The sequence below is a fragment of the Mesoplodon densirostris genome, chromosome 2, assembly GCF_025265405.1.
Source record: "Mesoplodon densirostris isolate mMesDen1 chromosome 2, mMesDen1 primary haplotype, whole genome shotgun sequence".
Taxonomy (NCBI): domain Eukaryota; kingdom Metazoa; phylum Chordata; class Mammalia; order Artiodactyla; family Ziphiidae; genus Mesoplodon; species Mesoplodon densirostris.
The window spans coordinates 174,950,075-174,966,321 of record NC_082662.1 but is presented as its reverse complement, the minus strand read 5'-3'; the positions used below and the strand labels follow the sequence as shown (position 1 = coordinate 174,966,321).

The window sequence follows — 16,247 nt, the reverse complement described above, 5'->3', positions numbered from 1 at the left end:
ACAACAAAGACCCAATGCAGCCAAAAATAAAATAAATAAATGTATTAATAAAGAAAAGAAAAAAAAAAACTAATTGTGGTGGGAAAAGCACTTCAAACAATAAAAAACTTTTTTTATGGAAAGGTCAAAGCAGCCAGTGTGAATTGATTAAAATATTCAACAAAGCAGTATGCAAAATAAGTGGAATAATTTTTTTAAATATAAATAACTTTAGAATATAAGAGAAAATAAATGCTTATGAAAGATACACAGTAACCAGGGTAAAAATCTCCTGAAGAATAATTAATTTCACCCATGGGATTATAATTTCTTCTATACATTGAAGTCCAAAACTATTTTCATCTGAAAATTTAAAACGGCACATCTTCTAATAAAATTTCAGTAGGCAGTTTCTTAAGTCCACGTACATGTGAATTAACTTGTTTTTTCTTTTAACAGATACATGAATTTTAAGGAACAAAATAATTTATATCAGGAAATTATCTTTTAATGTCATTTTGAGATCAGACCAAATTCAACTTACAGTTATTTACTGAATGATTACTATGTAAATAGACAGCACTGCATTACTTACAGCTGCGGGGGGGAAAAAGCACAGCCTGGACGAAGGATAAGAACATAACTAATATGGAGGACAACGGTTGTACCTCTTCTGCTGCCTCTTCAAATGTAGCGAATGCGCTGTGCCCTTCCTGCCAAAGGAACTCACGAGTCCGTAGGAAAGGCTGAGGATGCTTGAACTCCCAGCGCTGCAAGAGGCAAGAACACAATTTAATCTTCAGAGAGAACTTTTCAATTTTTGGTAACAACTTTATACGGTAAGTCATCAGAAATCATAACTGCAATCCAAAATACTTCAAAAATGCTCCCATACTCCCAATCCTTTGAATATAAGAACAAGAAAAAAAAAGTGTGTGTGTGTGTGTGTGTTTAAATGAATAAGAAGAATAATGAAAGAATGTAAGAAGGGGTGTGCACCTACCACCACATTGCACCACTGATTGAGCCTGATGGGCAGGTCTCTGTGGGACTGCACCCATTTCGCGTATGCAGGATACATGACTGAAAAGACACAGGAAAATACAGGCAGAGTTAGTCACTAAAGGTTTTATTCCCCTTTGAAGGCTGGTTGGCGTTAAACAGGAAACATAATTAATGGGAAATAAAATGCTGTGCTTGTGCAGGTAAGTGAACGGTATTGTATTCCATCAAACGAATTAGTCAAGGGAACAAGTCCACCTAAAACTGACTGTATTTTATTTTCTTCGCAATGAGATTTACATTTAATTTTATAGCTTTTCGGCTATTTTACTTCTAAAAACACTAAGTGAAGATCTTACAGCATATACTGTGCTCTATGTTAAGTTCTTTCCTTTCATTATCCTGCTCAATCCTCACATTCAACCCACAAAATAGATATCATAATCTCAATACTGACAACGTGGAAGCTGAGCTTAGAGAAGTTAAATCACTTGCTGAATCCAGCACAGTTACCCATTAGAAGCAGAATTTAGGTTAAATCCATCTGATGCATCTACCCAGGGTCTGAAACCTCTTGCCATTAACTGCTAACTTAAGTGAAGGTGCCTTTCTTATCATAGCCTATTCAGGATTATCTATAATTAGTAAAACAAAATATAACTTTGCCAACCTGGTATGTGAAAAAAAGCTGGCGTCATAATTTTAATAATACATCATTATACTATTATACAAGAGTATCGCTAAAAGTATCAAATAAAAAGCAAACAATCCTTAACTCTAAAGATAGATAACCCCTTTGGAGACAGTGACAAGCCCAAAGACTCAAAATTTCCAAGCAGTACTCCCATTTATTATGTGCAATTTTAGGAAAATCATTTAACCCTTCAGAGATCTTTTTTTTTAACCTGCAAAATGGAAATAACAATAGCTGTCCCTACTTTCCTAATTACACTACTGTTAGAATAATACAAGGTGTAAATGAAATCACTTAGTAACCTATAAAAACCCTATATAAATGTAAATGTAATATTAAAGTGACTAATTTGAAGAAAATAAGGCATTAAACATTAGTGTTTGCAATTTTACAATCAATTCCAAGAATAAAAACTATTCTAAGAATAAAACTTCTTGGAAAGCTCTGAAAAATTAGAGCATGATATTAAAAATGATTTAAAAGTGCTTTAAAAAAATCTTTATCCTAATGATAAACAGCTCCACAATGAATATTGTACAGAGAATAAAATTCTACGCCACTTAAGTCTGCATTTATCTTCAACATTCATTAAACTTGATATCATCAATAAGGATTATAAATATCACAAAATAAAAGGTGAGACTCAACTCTAGAAGCTGTCTCTAATGTTCAATGAGCTTTTCTCCTGTGTTCCAAGGCCCATCCTCACCTGTTTCACTGGTAGGACGAACAGCAATTGGTTCTGCCAACTCTGTTTTGCCAGATCTTGTCACCCAAGCAACCTAGTAAGATGAAATCATTTTTCATACATTTTTTAAACAGCACTTTAGAGGAAGAGCACAGTTATAGTCAAATCTCTATTTCAAGTTTTGCTATATCAATTAAGGCAAGTTAAAATAACTGCTTCTGTTCACTGTGAGAAAAGGCAGATACTTACTCTCTTTATAATGTTTACTGAAAAGTAAAAGCCAGTTAATTAGTGAATGTAACAAAAAGAATCATGACTTGCCCTGATGAAAGAAATCTAATTTTTTTTAAATAGCTTTACATTTCTCTAAGTTGGCTGCAGTAACTTGCCTTTTAAATTACTATTCAAGTATGAACTGAAAATATACTTCTGAGTTCATGACAGAAAACTGCAAAAATAAATAAAGCAGGCTAACTTACCTCAGGGGCAAAGTCAGCAACATGAGTCTTCTCTTTCTCTAATGCACCTTGAGACACAAACATGGGGAAATAGCAGTTTTCAACACCAAGTTTCTTGATCTCAGCATCAAAATAGTCCTTGATGGATTCCCAAATGGAATATGCCCAGGGACGAAGGATATAGCAGCCACTTACATCATAGTATTCAATCATTTCTGACTTTGTGATGACCTTTTTAAAAGAAAAATATAGTCTATGAAGCCTAAATTGAACCAAAATTATAGTATAAGTGTCAAGAGTATGATAGCCAAGCTTCAAGTCTGGAGGCTTCCCCTGTTGGTGCATCCTCTTAATGTGTATGTACAATGGATCATTCTAGACTGAGAAACACCAGGGCTCTAAATTCTTAAGATGACTTGAATTCTAACCTTGCTTCCGCTGTTTTACTCTTTTGTGACTTAGGATTAATCCATTTACCTCACCAAAAAAACAAAACAAAATAAAAAATCAAATAATGACTATCTCATAGGGCTACTTCTCAATTCAATACTTTCTGTGACATTGCTTTGAAAACTGACATGTTACATGACTATTCTATGTATTATTAAAGGCAATATGCATTATTACTTTGTGTCTGGATTTTAGAATCTAAAGTAGCCTTTGAGAAATTTAAAACATAAAAATCAACTGAACCCATACTCACTTGAGAATACCAATCTGCAAGATTTTCTTCTTTTTTTGCCTCAAGACCCAACCTGCAGATATAAAAAATAAAATACAAATCTCTTCATCCAGCAATTGCTTTGTGGTTGAATGGAAATAAACCTCTAAACCTCAAAACAGCTTGGTTTTCCTTCAGTGTGAGTTATTTCTATATTTATATCTCTTCTATATTCATTCCCATGTTTTTAACCTAGAAAACAGTTCAATCATCTCTTAAAAGATCGTGTGATATTATCCACCAAAAGCTAGGAAAGCTAATAAGCGTAACAAAAGCTATGATTTTAATGCAGGCATTCCTTTTACAAAGTTCTTTATAAGGAAATGTATTTGTAGCAAAGACAGAGCCTATTCACATAGTGTTCTCACTAAAAAATAAAAAGAACCTTTTGCCAGTTTCAATCCAGATAAAAATATAGTAAAATCAGTGTCTCATTGAAAGTCATATGTAAAAAGTAGTAAAGACAATGGCTATATGTATACATGTGTCAATATATGTGTGTGTATATATATATCCTTACATGTAAGTTTTTTTCTATAAGTTTTTCCTTTAACCACAGTAAATAAAAGTTGTAGAGATAGATGCTTCCAAAATAAATTAGATCTGCCATAAAAAAACTATTCTAGAGATATGGGAAAATATGTATATGTATAACTGATTCACTTTGTTATAAAGCAGAAACTAACACACCATTGTAAAGTGAATATACTCCAATGAAGATGTTAAAAAAAAAAAGTTTGAAGTCATTAATGATGGTGATTTTGCAATAAACTCTAAGAAATAAAAAAAAACTATTAGACAATAATCTTTTAAATGAAACACCAACCATTATTCAGGAAACTGTGGTCTTATGATCCACATAGAAAAATCTACCCATTAGTTATGTTTTATAAAAGGTACATCTTTTTAGAGTTTACAAACAAGGCTTTATTGGCTTAAAATCTTAATGTATTTATGTTTTAATTCTCCGTTGTTTCACTTTGATACATCTCAACAAAATGCCCACATGAAATCTGGCCCTTTCTCAAGCAGTCAGAAGGTAAAAAATGAGAAGTTCTATTCTCACTTCTACTATTCTATAATGCTGATCACCCGGTCAATGGGCAAGAAAATAACTGTTGTATTCTCTTGTTTGAGGAGACACTGTGTGTATACTGTGAGTGATGAGAGGCAGAATTTGAAATTCAGCTAAACAAACCTAACACCAAAGTATCTCTAAATAGTAGCTGCTAACAACAGCCTAACTTAGGTTCAGCTTAGAGTGAACCTCACGTAAAGTTCACTCTAATTTTGGGATGTGGATAATGGGGGAATCATATTGTTCATACGGATCAGAAGATATTGAAACACCATCTACTCCACAGTGCTGTCTTTAAACCAGCTTTGTTTTATATTTAACCAATCTTAAAAGCCTATTGAGAACAAAGTTCTCGTTTAGTCCCCACAAAAGATTTTCATTTGAAAAATACGCTGAAGTGCAAAAGAATGTGTACAGTTAGGCTAACAATTGTGTTACAAGGGAGGAAGGAGAGGAAAAAAAATATATATATATACACACACACACATATATATTTGTTTTTACTTGTGTAAGCAAATGAAAATCTCTCAGTGGATAGGGAAGAAACTAGTAACAGTGGTTACCAATTCATTATGGTGGCAGGAGGAACTGGGAAGATGGGAAAGAAGCATAGGAGTGAGACTGCACTGAACTTTTTATATTCTAAGATTCTGGAACCAAGCAAACGAATGTGTTACCTATTTAAATAAACAGAAAATGAACAAAAACTATCTGCTGACATTATACCTCTAGTATTCTCCAATTTAATGTGATAGTCCAACTAACCAAAATTTGTTTCTTTTAAAAAAATAATTAAAAGTTCACTTCATCCAAAACTTTGCTTCACTTCAAATGAAGTTTCCACATTTTATTACCTGGTCTGCTTCTTAGGCCCCTGTGCTTCCCCTGGTCCACTTGATGACAGCCCACTTCCTTGGTTTTTAGAAGAGTCTTTCTTTTGGCCATCGTTTTGTTTCTGAGTTTTATTCTGCTTTTCAGATTTATTTTCTTTTTCTTTCTTTTTCTTATCTTTTTCCTCAGCCCCATTGGCAGAGACAGGCTTATAATCTACTCCCGTCAGAGACTTGTACTGGGCCTTCAGCTGAAGGAGTTCTTGTACAGCTGTATCTACTTGATCCTTTAGTAAAAGAGCAAAAAGAGAAGAGAGCATTTAATTCAAACCACTGTCTGAGCACCAATGTCCAACGCTTTATAAGCAGATTTGAAAACACAAAGGCAGAAGGTATGGGGTAGGGGTGGAGAATGTTAAATACACACTACTGAAAATGAATAAAAGAGCATGAGAAACAGAAACAGAACTGGAAAATACTGACTAAAAAACTGTACTATAACTGCACTGTTCAAAGGATAGCCACTGGCCACATGTGGCCAATTAAATTTAAGTAAATAAAACTTAAAATTCAGTTCTTCAGTCACGGAGCCGCATTTCAAGGGCTCAACAGCCCTTGCGGCTAGTAACTACTGTACTGGACAGAACTGTCAGAGAACATTTCCATCATCTCAGAAAGTCCTATTAGAAAGCACTAGGATATAATATGTATTCCACTGTAATTTTGAGTCATTAAATTACATAAGTTGAACACTTCACAGTTATAAAAAATGACAGTAACCAAGTTTCTATATTACTAGTTAAACTTCAAAACCTATAACGACTTTCTGTTTTCCACTCATCTGAATCGGTACCAACAAATCCTCCTCCTATAAAGATAATAAACGAGCGCACACTATACTAGAGCTCAACATAAAACCTGCCATTTGAGATTGACAGAGCTTTAGGAGAATGAGTCAAACAAAGAGTACGCATCGAGGGCCTACAATATGCCAGGCACTGAGATGGTCTAGGTCCCTATTCTCAAGGATCTTACAGACAAGAGTGAAACAGACAACTTAACAATTAAACTAGCTGTTAAACGATTTAAGTGTTATGTCAGAGAAAGGCAGTGTCATATGAGAATGACCAGGCCACTCTAGTTGGGATGGGGGATGGGGGATGGGGGTTGGGATCAACGAACGCTTCTCTAAAAGGCAAGATGAAAGAGCTGAGAACCGACATCATGAGTAGAAGTTAGCCAGATCTGACGGGACACAAAGGGTTCCAGGCAAAGAAAACGGCCTGTAGTGTAAGAAACAAAAACACACAAACATAATACCACACTAACCTTAGGAGCTTTTTCAGCTTTAAGTTTTCGAACTACTTCTCCTTGAGTAGCTACTTTGTCAAAAAGTGATTTGGCTTCTGGTGTTTCTGGACCACGAGGCTCAGAGCTTCTGGATGGACTTGAATGTGAACTTTGTGATGATGGGGGCTGACCAGAAATGTACTCCTTCCCAGTTTTTTCTTTATACTGAGCTTTCAGGGACAGTAAGCACTCTACAGCTTCATTGACTTTAGCCTGAGATAAAAGAGAAAAAAAAGGTAAGTATTTAACGCTTTCTGAAATTTCTGAAAATTTAAATGATTATTAAAAATCATTAAGTACCACCAAAATATCCCTGTAAATAATCATCATGGAGAAACCCAAGCACAAAGGAGCTAAATCATCAGCCTAAGATAGCAGATGAAAGCTAAAGTTCAAAATATAAATATTATAAACATACAAATCATAAAAGTAAACATAAATGCACACATACACATATAATACTGTGTCTTTACACTTTACATATGTAAACAGATAAATTATAGAACATCCCAGCAAACTGTCAGTTTCCAAGCCCTGGGACTGTAAACAGTGGAGCCAGAATTTACAAAATCAGAATTTGCCTGTATGAATCCTTATTTTCTTCAGTCTATTAAACAGACACTAAATACAGCACTGGAAAAAAACCCATAGTATGGACTCAACTAAAGAAGAGCTACATCACTCTTAAAAATTTATAGTGAAATGAGAAGGTATGTTGAGGTTTTAATTAGACATTCACCTATATATATCAGCCTCTGATACTTCAACAGAATTATGATGAAAAAGAATGAAATACTCAGCCCAACTGAGACGCTTGTGACTTCAGCAGAGGACAGGCAAAGGGTCCACACTGGACACCCTACCTGAATGGTGATACCATCTAACCACAAACTTCACTATATACTATACCACTGGAAAGTCAAGGCATCAATCAAAACAGAGAAAAAGTGCCTCCCAATTACCTTATCCAAGTTTTATGGCTATGTTCTAACAGCGCTCCAAATAGCTAAGAGGAACCCAACACAAGCAGAAAGAATACTAAAATGGGGGTCAAAGGAACACAGGAAGAACCGGTATACCTTCAAAGAATTTGCATGTACAAAATAGCAACTGACATTTCCTTGTCTCATACTTTATGATACAGCTTTGCTGCCTGTTACAGTCTGCCACACTAGGCATCACAGAGGAATTAAAGGTAAGGGGAGAAATTGCAAAGAGAAATGAGTAGGTTGTCTGATTTGTACTCCTGACCTGTCTCTTGTTTATATTCTATCTTTAGAACTGAATGTTTCCACAACAAAATCCTAAGAAAAAGAACATAGTTAATCAGACACATAAGAATCAAGAAACTTCCATCAGCTAAAAGAAAGAAAATGGCATAAAATAGTTAAGGGACTTTCCTGTAACCATTTCTACAAAAAGATGCCTATTTGAAAGAAGTTCCTTTTTATACTATAAGCAGGTATTGACTAGAGTTTGAAGTCAGATGGCACACATTTCACAAAGGAAAAACCCTTGTGTGGCCAGATTACAATTTGAAATATTATAAAGGAGAAAATTAATATGGATAAACCACTTCATTACTGAATGAAATATTTTAAAAGTGGAGTAAAATTATATATGTCTATATCCTCTCCAACTAAATTATTATTAGTTAACTAAATTATTCAGGTTATTTTTCGAAACAGTGAAATCATATTACTTGCTATGCAGTCTTTTTTTTTTTTTTTTTTTTTTTTTGCGGTACACGGGCCTCTCACTGCTGTGGCCTCTCCCGTTGCGGAGCACAGGCTCCGGACGTGCAGGCTCAGCGGCCGTGGCTCACAGGCCCACCGCTCCGTGGCATGTGGGATCTTCCCGGACTGGGGCACAAACTTGTGTCCCCTGCATCGGCAGGCGGACTCTCAACCATAGAATTATCAATATAAAATATAATTACTATCATTTCATGGCCTATTTACTCTGTGCCAGATACTATGCTAAGTGCTTTACATGGACCATCTTATTTAATTCTCAAAACAACCCTTATCCATTTTATAGAAGAAAGAAGAAAAGCTTAGAAAGATTAAGTACCTTACCCAAAGTTATACAGTAAGTGGTAGAGTGAGAATTTTAATCTACTGTTTATTCTAGAGTCTTTCATCTTGAACACAATAGTATGCATTGCATTACAGAAGGTATGAGACAATGATCTAAATTTCAACGTTCATTTTAATCCTAACTAACATGCCATGAACACTGCTTTTTCAAAAGAGGTTTTTGATTCTTACTTGAATACGTCTCATAGAATGAGAAAAAAATAATTTCTTTTAATATTCTAGTTTTCTGGAATAAAAGACATTTACAAAGAGAAATTGGATAGTACTACTCAGCAGTACAAGATTACACAACAGCAGAATGTTAAAAAGCACTTGTTAATAAATCTTAAGTCTTTAATGGACAAAGACCGTTTTAAACTTACCTAACGTGCCAACACAGACAAGAAAAAAGTTTTCAATAAATAATTGTTGATGCGGATGAATGAGAATGGCAACAGCCTACAAAAAGACTTCAGTAAAGGTTTAAGATGGGAATTTGAGGAAGTAAAAATGACGTTGAAAGAATGATTTGAAACATGACTGAAAATGTAGAAAATGGACGAGAACACACCTTGTTGGAATGCATGAAAAGTACACAAACTGTTTTTGCAGCAGCCACTAGATGGAAACATTTCCCCATGGGGAAAGGAGGCAACTTTAATAAAAAGAAAAACCTAGAACTTAACCAATTCAAAATAGTAAGAACAGAACCTTTCAAAATGGCCTCAGCACCTCAACGATAAGTGAAAAAAGCCTTAAAAAATACTTTTTTCAAACTGTATTTTTTTCCAACTCTATTCACAGTCACCCACCTTTGCTCCTCACTAACACAGCTGAGGGAATTACACCTCCACACATTAATGACGACTCCCGAGAGCAAAGATTCTCACTTCGCTGGGGGGTCGGGGGCGGGGGTTGGTGGTGAATGGTAATCAGAAGAGGGAGTCTTTCAACTGCGGGAGGGGGAGTGCGAAGCTTGTATCATATTTAGAAGTCTGCTTGGGGGCTTCCCTGGTGGCGCAGTGGTTGAGAGTCCACCTGCCGATGCAGGGGACACGGGTTCGTGCCCCAGTCTGGGAAGATCCCACATGCCACGGAGCGGCTGGGCCCATGAGCCATGGCCGCTGAGCCTGCGCGTCCGGAGCCTGTGCTCCGCAACGGGGGAGGCCACAACAGTGAGAGGCCCATGTACAGCAAAAAAAAAAAAAAAAAAAGTCTGCTTGGAGATTTAGCAAACTTAAAGTTTGAAGGTTTTCAAAGAAAGGCATTTTTTCTCTAAATCAATGGATTAGAAATCTATGTTTAGCTTACGCCCATAAGAAACAGCCCGTTTACTGAACCTGAATCCCAGAAACCAATATAGCACAGTAAAGGGCCCAGACTCCTCAGTCAACCTGGATTAGAACACCTGTTTTGCCATTTCTCACCTGGTTCACTTACCTACATCACAATGTATCTGTTACTTTTCTGACACAAATAAATCAATACAAACTCCTGATTTTCCTAGAAGATCCTTCAGCTGAAGTAAGTCTTGTGAAATGTCTTGTTTCACAAGATGGTTGGACTTATACTTGCTTAGAGCAAAAGTAAGTTTGCATTAAGTACCACATACAAATACAGCAGAAACCCACTAACACAAATTCCAAACAAGAAGCTCAAAACCATCAAGAGAAAGACGGGTTTGTTTCTTCTCATTTTCTCCGCCTACGACATTTATTTTTTGGCCTGAGAATTCTTAAGGCTATTTGGGGTGGGTGTGAGGAGTAGTGGTTTTCTAGAACAGCCCGTTTAATGGACAAAGGGATATAACAATGTGTTTCCTTTCTTGATAAACTGTGATTTGGGTTTTAAAACCAAAAACATTGGTGAAAAATACAAAAGAGCAAAGGTTGGCAAAACATTTAAGATGAATTACTGGGGGCATGAAATGCAAGGTGCTGTGAATTAAAATGCTGCCAGCGCAGAAGTAAAAAGTGACCAGCACCCCCTCGACATAGACGAGGTTTGACAAGACGAAACAATTGTGGATTATTATTTTGATTCAACATAGTGATCATCTGATTTTGCTCCATTCATTACTTCAATTTTTAAAATCTTTAACTATAAAGGTTCTGAAAAGCCTTTCCTCTAAGGGAAAGACTTTTCAATAATAAAGGGCCTGGGCCAGACAGTAAATATATTAGGCTTTGCAAGTCTGTTGCAACTACTCAGCTCTGGAATTACAGCGCTAAAACGGCCATGGACAATATGTAAACTAGTAAGTGTGGTTGTGTTCCAGTAACATTTCACTTACAGAACACAGGTGCAGGCCACAGTTTGCCAAGTCCTGTCCTGGAGTCTGAAGTGTCACAGTATTCCATAAAACCGTTGATTTACCATTTTCTGACTCCCATTTCAAGAAATTCTATAAATTCATGTTCAAAACACTTCACTCAAATTTCAAATCAGAGGAATCTGTTCAAAATCAAAACTTTATTTTTTGGAACTGTAACTTTAAAACTTTCAAAGTTAATACTTAAAATGTGAAAAGTGGCCTTAACTATAAAGTAACTCAGCAGTAAGAGTTATTAAATATTTGGTGTTTTCTTGGATATCCACCTCACACTGCTTGATCCACCATTTTAAAGCAACAATCTACTGGGCAGGAGGAAAAGGAAAGGGGAGCAGAAGGTGGCCTTGAAGGGGCACTGAGGGTGAACGTGAAGGCTTTTATTCTTTGCCCACATTATGCCTATATTCTGCCTTCATGCTTAAAAGTTCGTACACGGAATCACCGATCTGATCCTGAAAAAGAAAAGGGGGTGGGGGGGAACGAATAGAGGAAGAAAAGTCTCGTTGAAACCTGTAACTATAAAACCTCAGCCGACCACTTTCCTTACTTTAGTGGTAGTAACACGACGTAGGAAATGGAATGATAAAGCGGCTTTGACAAATTATTAATGTTAAAAGAAGCACAGACTTGCTTAATAAATAATAACAAACTAGTAAAACCATGACTCTCTGGTGCTTAGAACGTCTCTAACTGGAAATAACTTGGGAATGAGTCAAAATTGGAATCCACGCTTTGCAAACTTCAGGAAGTTACTTTTACATTCATATTCACTTCAGAAAGTAGTTTCTCAGTGGCTACTAAAACCAACAAATAAAAAAAGGAGTATTATTTGAATATTAGTGTATGTGGTGTTGTGAGGATTAAATGCAAAAATAGTAATGTATAGTGAACAGTGACAGATATAGTCTACATAGTAACTGTGTTGGTTCTCTAGGAAAAAAGAGCAATTTACTACTGTTAGCATTTAGAGAAAAAAAATATATATAAGTAATATTTTGAAACACAGATATGGTACATTGTAGGCTTTCAATAAATGTAGGTTAAACTACACTGAAGTCAGATTCATTTCAGTATCACATTTATCATTATCAAAAAGCACCTAGTGAAAGTACCTGCCCAATTTCCAAAGAAATTTAGAGTTTTTTACCCACAGGCTGATTTTCATAACTTCAACAGTGCTATTTTATGGATGTAATCCATTAACCCAGCAGGATGGGAAATAAGAGTTGGCTGTTGCTCTGAGTATAATGGTTGCCGTTGTTACTACCCCACACGTAAGTAGCTGACCAAGAATCAGCACAGAATACCACATGCTCTATTCAGAATGAAGGAATTTAAAGAGCAAAGCCCTTCCCCTCAAATTACATCTAGAAAAGGTTCCACAGTTAGTGTATGACATATACAGAGAGTACAAAATGCTCCTAACCTCACCGCAGGACAGGAAGGATCCAGGGTTTATATGCCCAACCCATACACCTACCAGCCTTTATTCCTTGAAGCAAAGCTGTTTTAGAGCATCACAGCTATGCAGGACTTCAACAGGCTCGTTAAAGAGAAAGGAGAAAAGATTTCTCACACTTCACAATGAAGAGACAGAAAAATAATAACTTCTGGAGCAAAACCCAAGATCTCCCCGAAGTGTCTGCTCTGCTCAGCAGAGGTCAAATGTCCACGAATGAAAGTATCTTCAGGGGACAGGGTCAGATGCAGAAAAACTTGTTAATGAGGTGAGGAATGTACAACCTCAAGTGACTTAATCATTCTCCAACCAAAGCCCAGGATGTTGACCAGATGACAGATCCCCGGGAACATTTTAGAACAGATCCCCTCCAATCACGTAAGTCAAGCCCAGGGGTTCATCACACCTCTCTGTGTTCATGCCACAGCCCAGATTCTACAGTTTTTGGTAGCTTATCCAGTTATAGCACTACTAGTTTGATCATGTTTTAGAACTATGCCACTATTTGAGTAGAACTACATGTCTTGATTATTAAACTTGCTTCTTCTCTATCCCAGATGCCATTCCTTTTGCCTCTTATTTAGAACAAGCAATCCTGTTCCACACTCAGTGCTACCACCCATTTGGCTAAATGTTTTGCCTAAAGATATCGTTAAAACGAGAATGGAATTTATACTTCAGTCAAAATGTGGTATCACTTGAGGGCTCCCCTATGAAAAATCTGAAATAGTCACTGGTCAGAAACCTTTTGACAACTTATTATTCACTGAATATCCCTTGACCTTTTGCTGGTGCATCTTCTACACCCAGTCCCAGGCTAGCGGCATCAGCACCGCCTGAGCAACTCTTTACAAATGCATACTCTCTGCAAGCTCTGGACTCACTGAAGCAGACACTCAAGAGGTAGGGCCCAGCAGCCTGTGTTTTAGCCAGCTCTCCGGTAATTCTGATGCACAATAAAGCTTGAGAACCACAGATCTACACTTAAGAGTACCTCCTCTGAAAGTCATTCACCTTAAAGGGCTTCTTCTACTTCAGGACTACTTTAAATATCCTTTATAACTGTTCCCCCTTGCCTGCCACTTACAGACACAGATGCTTCTGAGAGCCATTTATACATATCCCACAGGATTACAGTCTGTGCATGGCTCTTCCTCAGCCCCACGCCCCCACTAGATGGTAAGCTGCCTCGCACTAATATTTCCAGAGCTTGGCAGATAGCACGTATCAATAAATGTTGACTGTTACGTCAAAATACTCAATCGGACAGTCTATACACAACATGTCTCATAAGGTGAGACTAGCCTAGGTCGTTTGACCTCATAAGCTTACTTACAATGTATCTAAACTCATTCCAGGATACTGACCTTAGGGGCTTTTTCAGCTTTCAGTTTACGAACCACCTCCCCTTGTGCAGCAACTTCATCATACAGAGATTTATTTTCCAGAATATCTGATGATGATGTAGAAGAAACATTCTGTACTATCACAGCAGAAGGATTTCCAAATGTATATTCCTGGCCAGTTTTCTCCTTATATTCAGCCTTCAAAGCCAAAAGCTGTTTTACAGCTGCATCTATATCTTCCTTTGCTGCTTTCTTGGCTTTTAATTCACGAACCACATCCCCTTGAACAGCCACTCTGTTGTAAAGGACCAAGGAATCCTCAGACGTAGCACAAGTATTATTCAAAGAAGGAGCTGACCTTGTCTTAAGAGGAGTAGCTGCCTAGAGGCAGAAAAGCAAAAGTAAAATTAATTCATGTTAAAAATCTTTCCACAAAATTATATCAAACTGTTTTCTAATGTTTTAAGTTAAAAACAAAATTTTAAAATTTCACTCCTTAAAAAAGTTTAAATGAATAATCTCATTCCTAAAAATTTATCCTAATGAGAAATAACAGAAGTAAAAGGTAGAGGTACACAGATATTCACTGGAGCATTTTTATTACAGCAAAAAACTGCACCTAAATCATTATCATTAGAGGACTATTTAAAGAAATTATGACACACCCACCAGATCTGAGAACAAATCACTGCTCTACCACACACTAGCTGTGCAACCTTGAATTAGTTACTTAAGCCAGTTCTGCTTTTTAACCATAAGAGACGGATAATAATTGTATTGAACCCATCAGGTTGATGGGAAATAAAAGGTAATAAATCTATGTAAAGCTCTTAGTTACAAAGGCTGAGAAAAAGTAAATGTCAATAAGTTAGGTATTATTACTAATTTTTTAAAAGATGAGATATATCTAGATTGTTGACAAGGCAAGAGCTCCGTGAAACAATTTTATAGTAATGCTGTGAAACAATTCCATTTGTGTAAAATTATATATTTATAGGCATATGGTTGTATATAAGCATGTGCAACAAATCCAGAGATATGTTCCCTAAACTGATTTCTGGATAGTGAATAACTACACTATATTTATTCTCAATGTCATGCTCTTCTTTCGCTTAGAATGTTTTCCTCCTACTGAAACGCTTCCAACTTTAAAACCCTGCTACACCATACCTTCCCTGTGACTTTTCTTTAATAGTCTTCTACTTAAGTTTTCAGAATAATCTCATACATATTCATTGAGCCATATGTATTAAACTCTAGAATGTTTGTCTCTACTCCAGAACTCTGTCCTGATACCAGACCCAGTATTCTGAATGGTCTTCCAGACATCTTTACCTGGATAGCTAAGAGGCACCTCAAGCTGTATCAAAGTTGCATTTTACATGGAGATTAGGTTCTAAAATCACCATGTAAGTCAAAAACCACATGCACTAAAATATTAGTCCCCCAAAATTCCTTAAATAACTCATAATGTATAGTGGGTTTTTTTGGTGAGGTATATATTTGTATAATCATAAACATTAATATGCATATATAAGTGCATAATATTATATAATAAGGGAAGACTACAATAAAGGAAGCCATTGTATCAAACTATATACAGTCTGTTCTGATACACTTATTTTTGTTAAGATGAACTGACTCATTCATGGTTGGTAAACAGGGGAACAATATCAATATAATGCTGAAAAATCACATCACCTTGTATGTGATTTCTCCCAGTGTGTTAATATTTTATGTCAAAAGGCATAAAGGAAAAAGCTTACTCACAATTAAAGAGAAAGCTTTAGAAATACATGACAACCTTACAGAAGAATGAGAAAGTCTGTATAAGTGCATTCCTTTAGGGCAGGTGGTACTTAAAAAACAATTGTTTTCCATAACATTAAACCATCTAATGAAGGTGTAAGCACGGATGAAGAAGTTTCAAAGATATTATATATCCTCTTCTGCTCAAAAAAAAAAAAAAAGAATGTTGAAGCAGGGTACTCCCTGGATCAGACTTTAATTTTTTTTAATTAATTAACTTATTTATTTTTGGCTGTGTTGGGTCTTTGTTACTGTGCACGGGCTTTCTCTAGTTGCAGTGAGCGGCGGCTACTCTTTGTTGCCGTACGCGGGCCTCTCACTGTTGTGGCCTCTCTCCCGTGCGGAGCGCAGGCTCAGCGGCCATGGCTCACGGGCCCAGCCGCTCCGTGGCACACGGGATCCTCCCAGACCGGGGCACGAACC

General features: G+C 36.5%; 1 protein-coding gene across 1 annotated transcript in view; it reads right to left on the bottom strand.

Moving 5' to 3' along the window:
• Positions 1 to 16,247, bottom strand: part of EPRS1 (glutamyl-prolyl-tRNA synthetase 1) — a 67,578-nt gene that overhangs the window by 14,844 nt on the left and 36,487 nt on the right. The window contains exons 18-25 of the mRNA XM_060091426.1: positions 14,037 to 14,396; positions 6,780 to 7,013; positions 5,475 to 5,737; positions 3,525 to 3,576; positions 2,843 to 3,052; positions 2,385 to 2,457; positions 983 to 1,062; positions 648 to 749 (exon numbers count right to left, since the gene is read on the bottom strand). Of these exons, the coding sequence (XP_059947409.1) occupies positions 648 to 749; positions 983 to 1,062; positions 2,385 to 2,457; positions 2,843 to 3,052; positions 3,525 to 3,576; positions 5,475 to 5,737; positions 6,780 to 7,013; positions 14,037 to 14,396 (1,374 nt within the window). The remainder of the gene's footprint in view (positions 1 to 647; positions 750 to 982; positions 1,063 to 2,384; positions 2,458 to 2,842; positions 3,053 to 3,524; positions 3,577 to 5,474; positions 5,738 to 6,779; positions 7,014 to 14,036; positions 14,397 to 16,247) is intronic.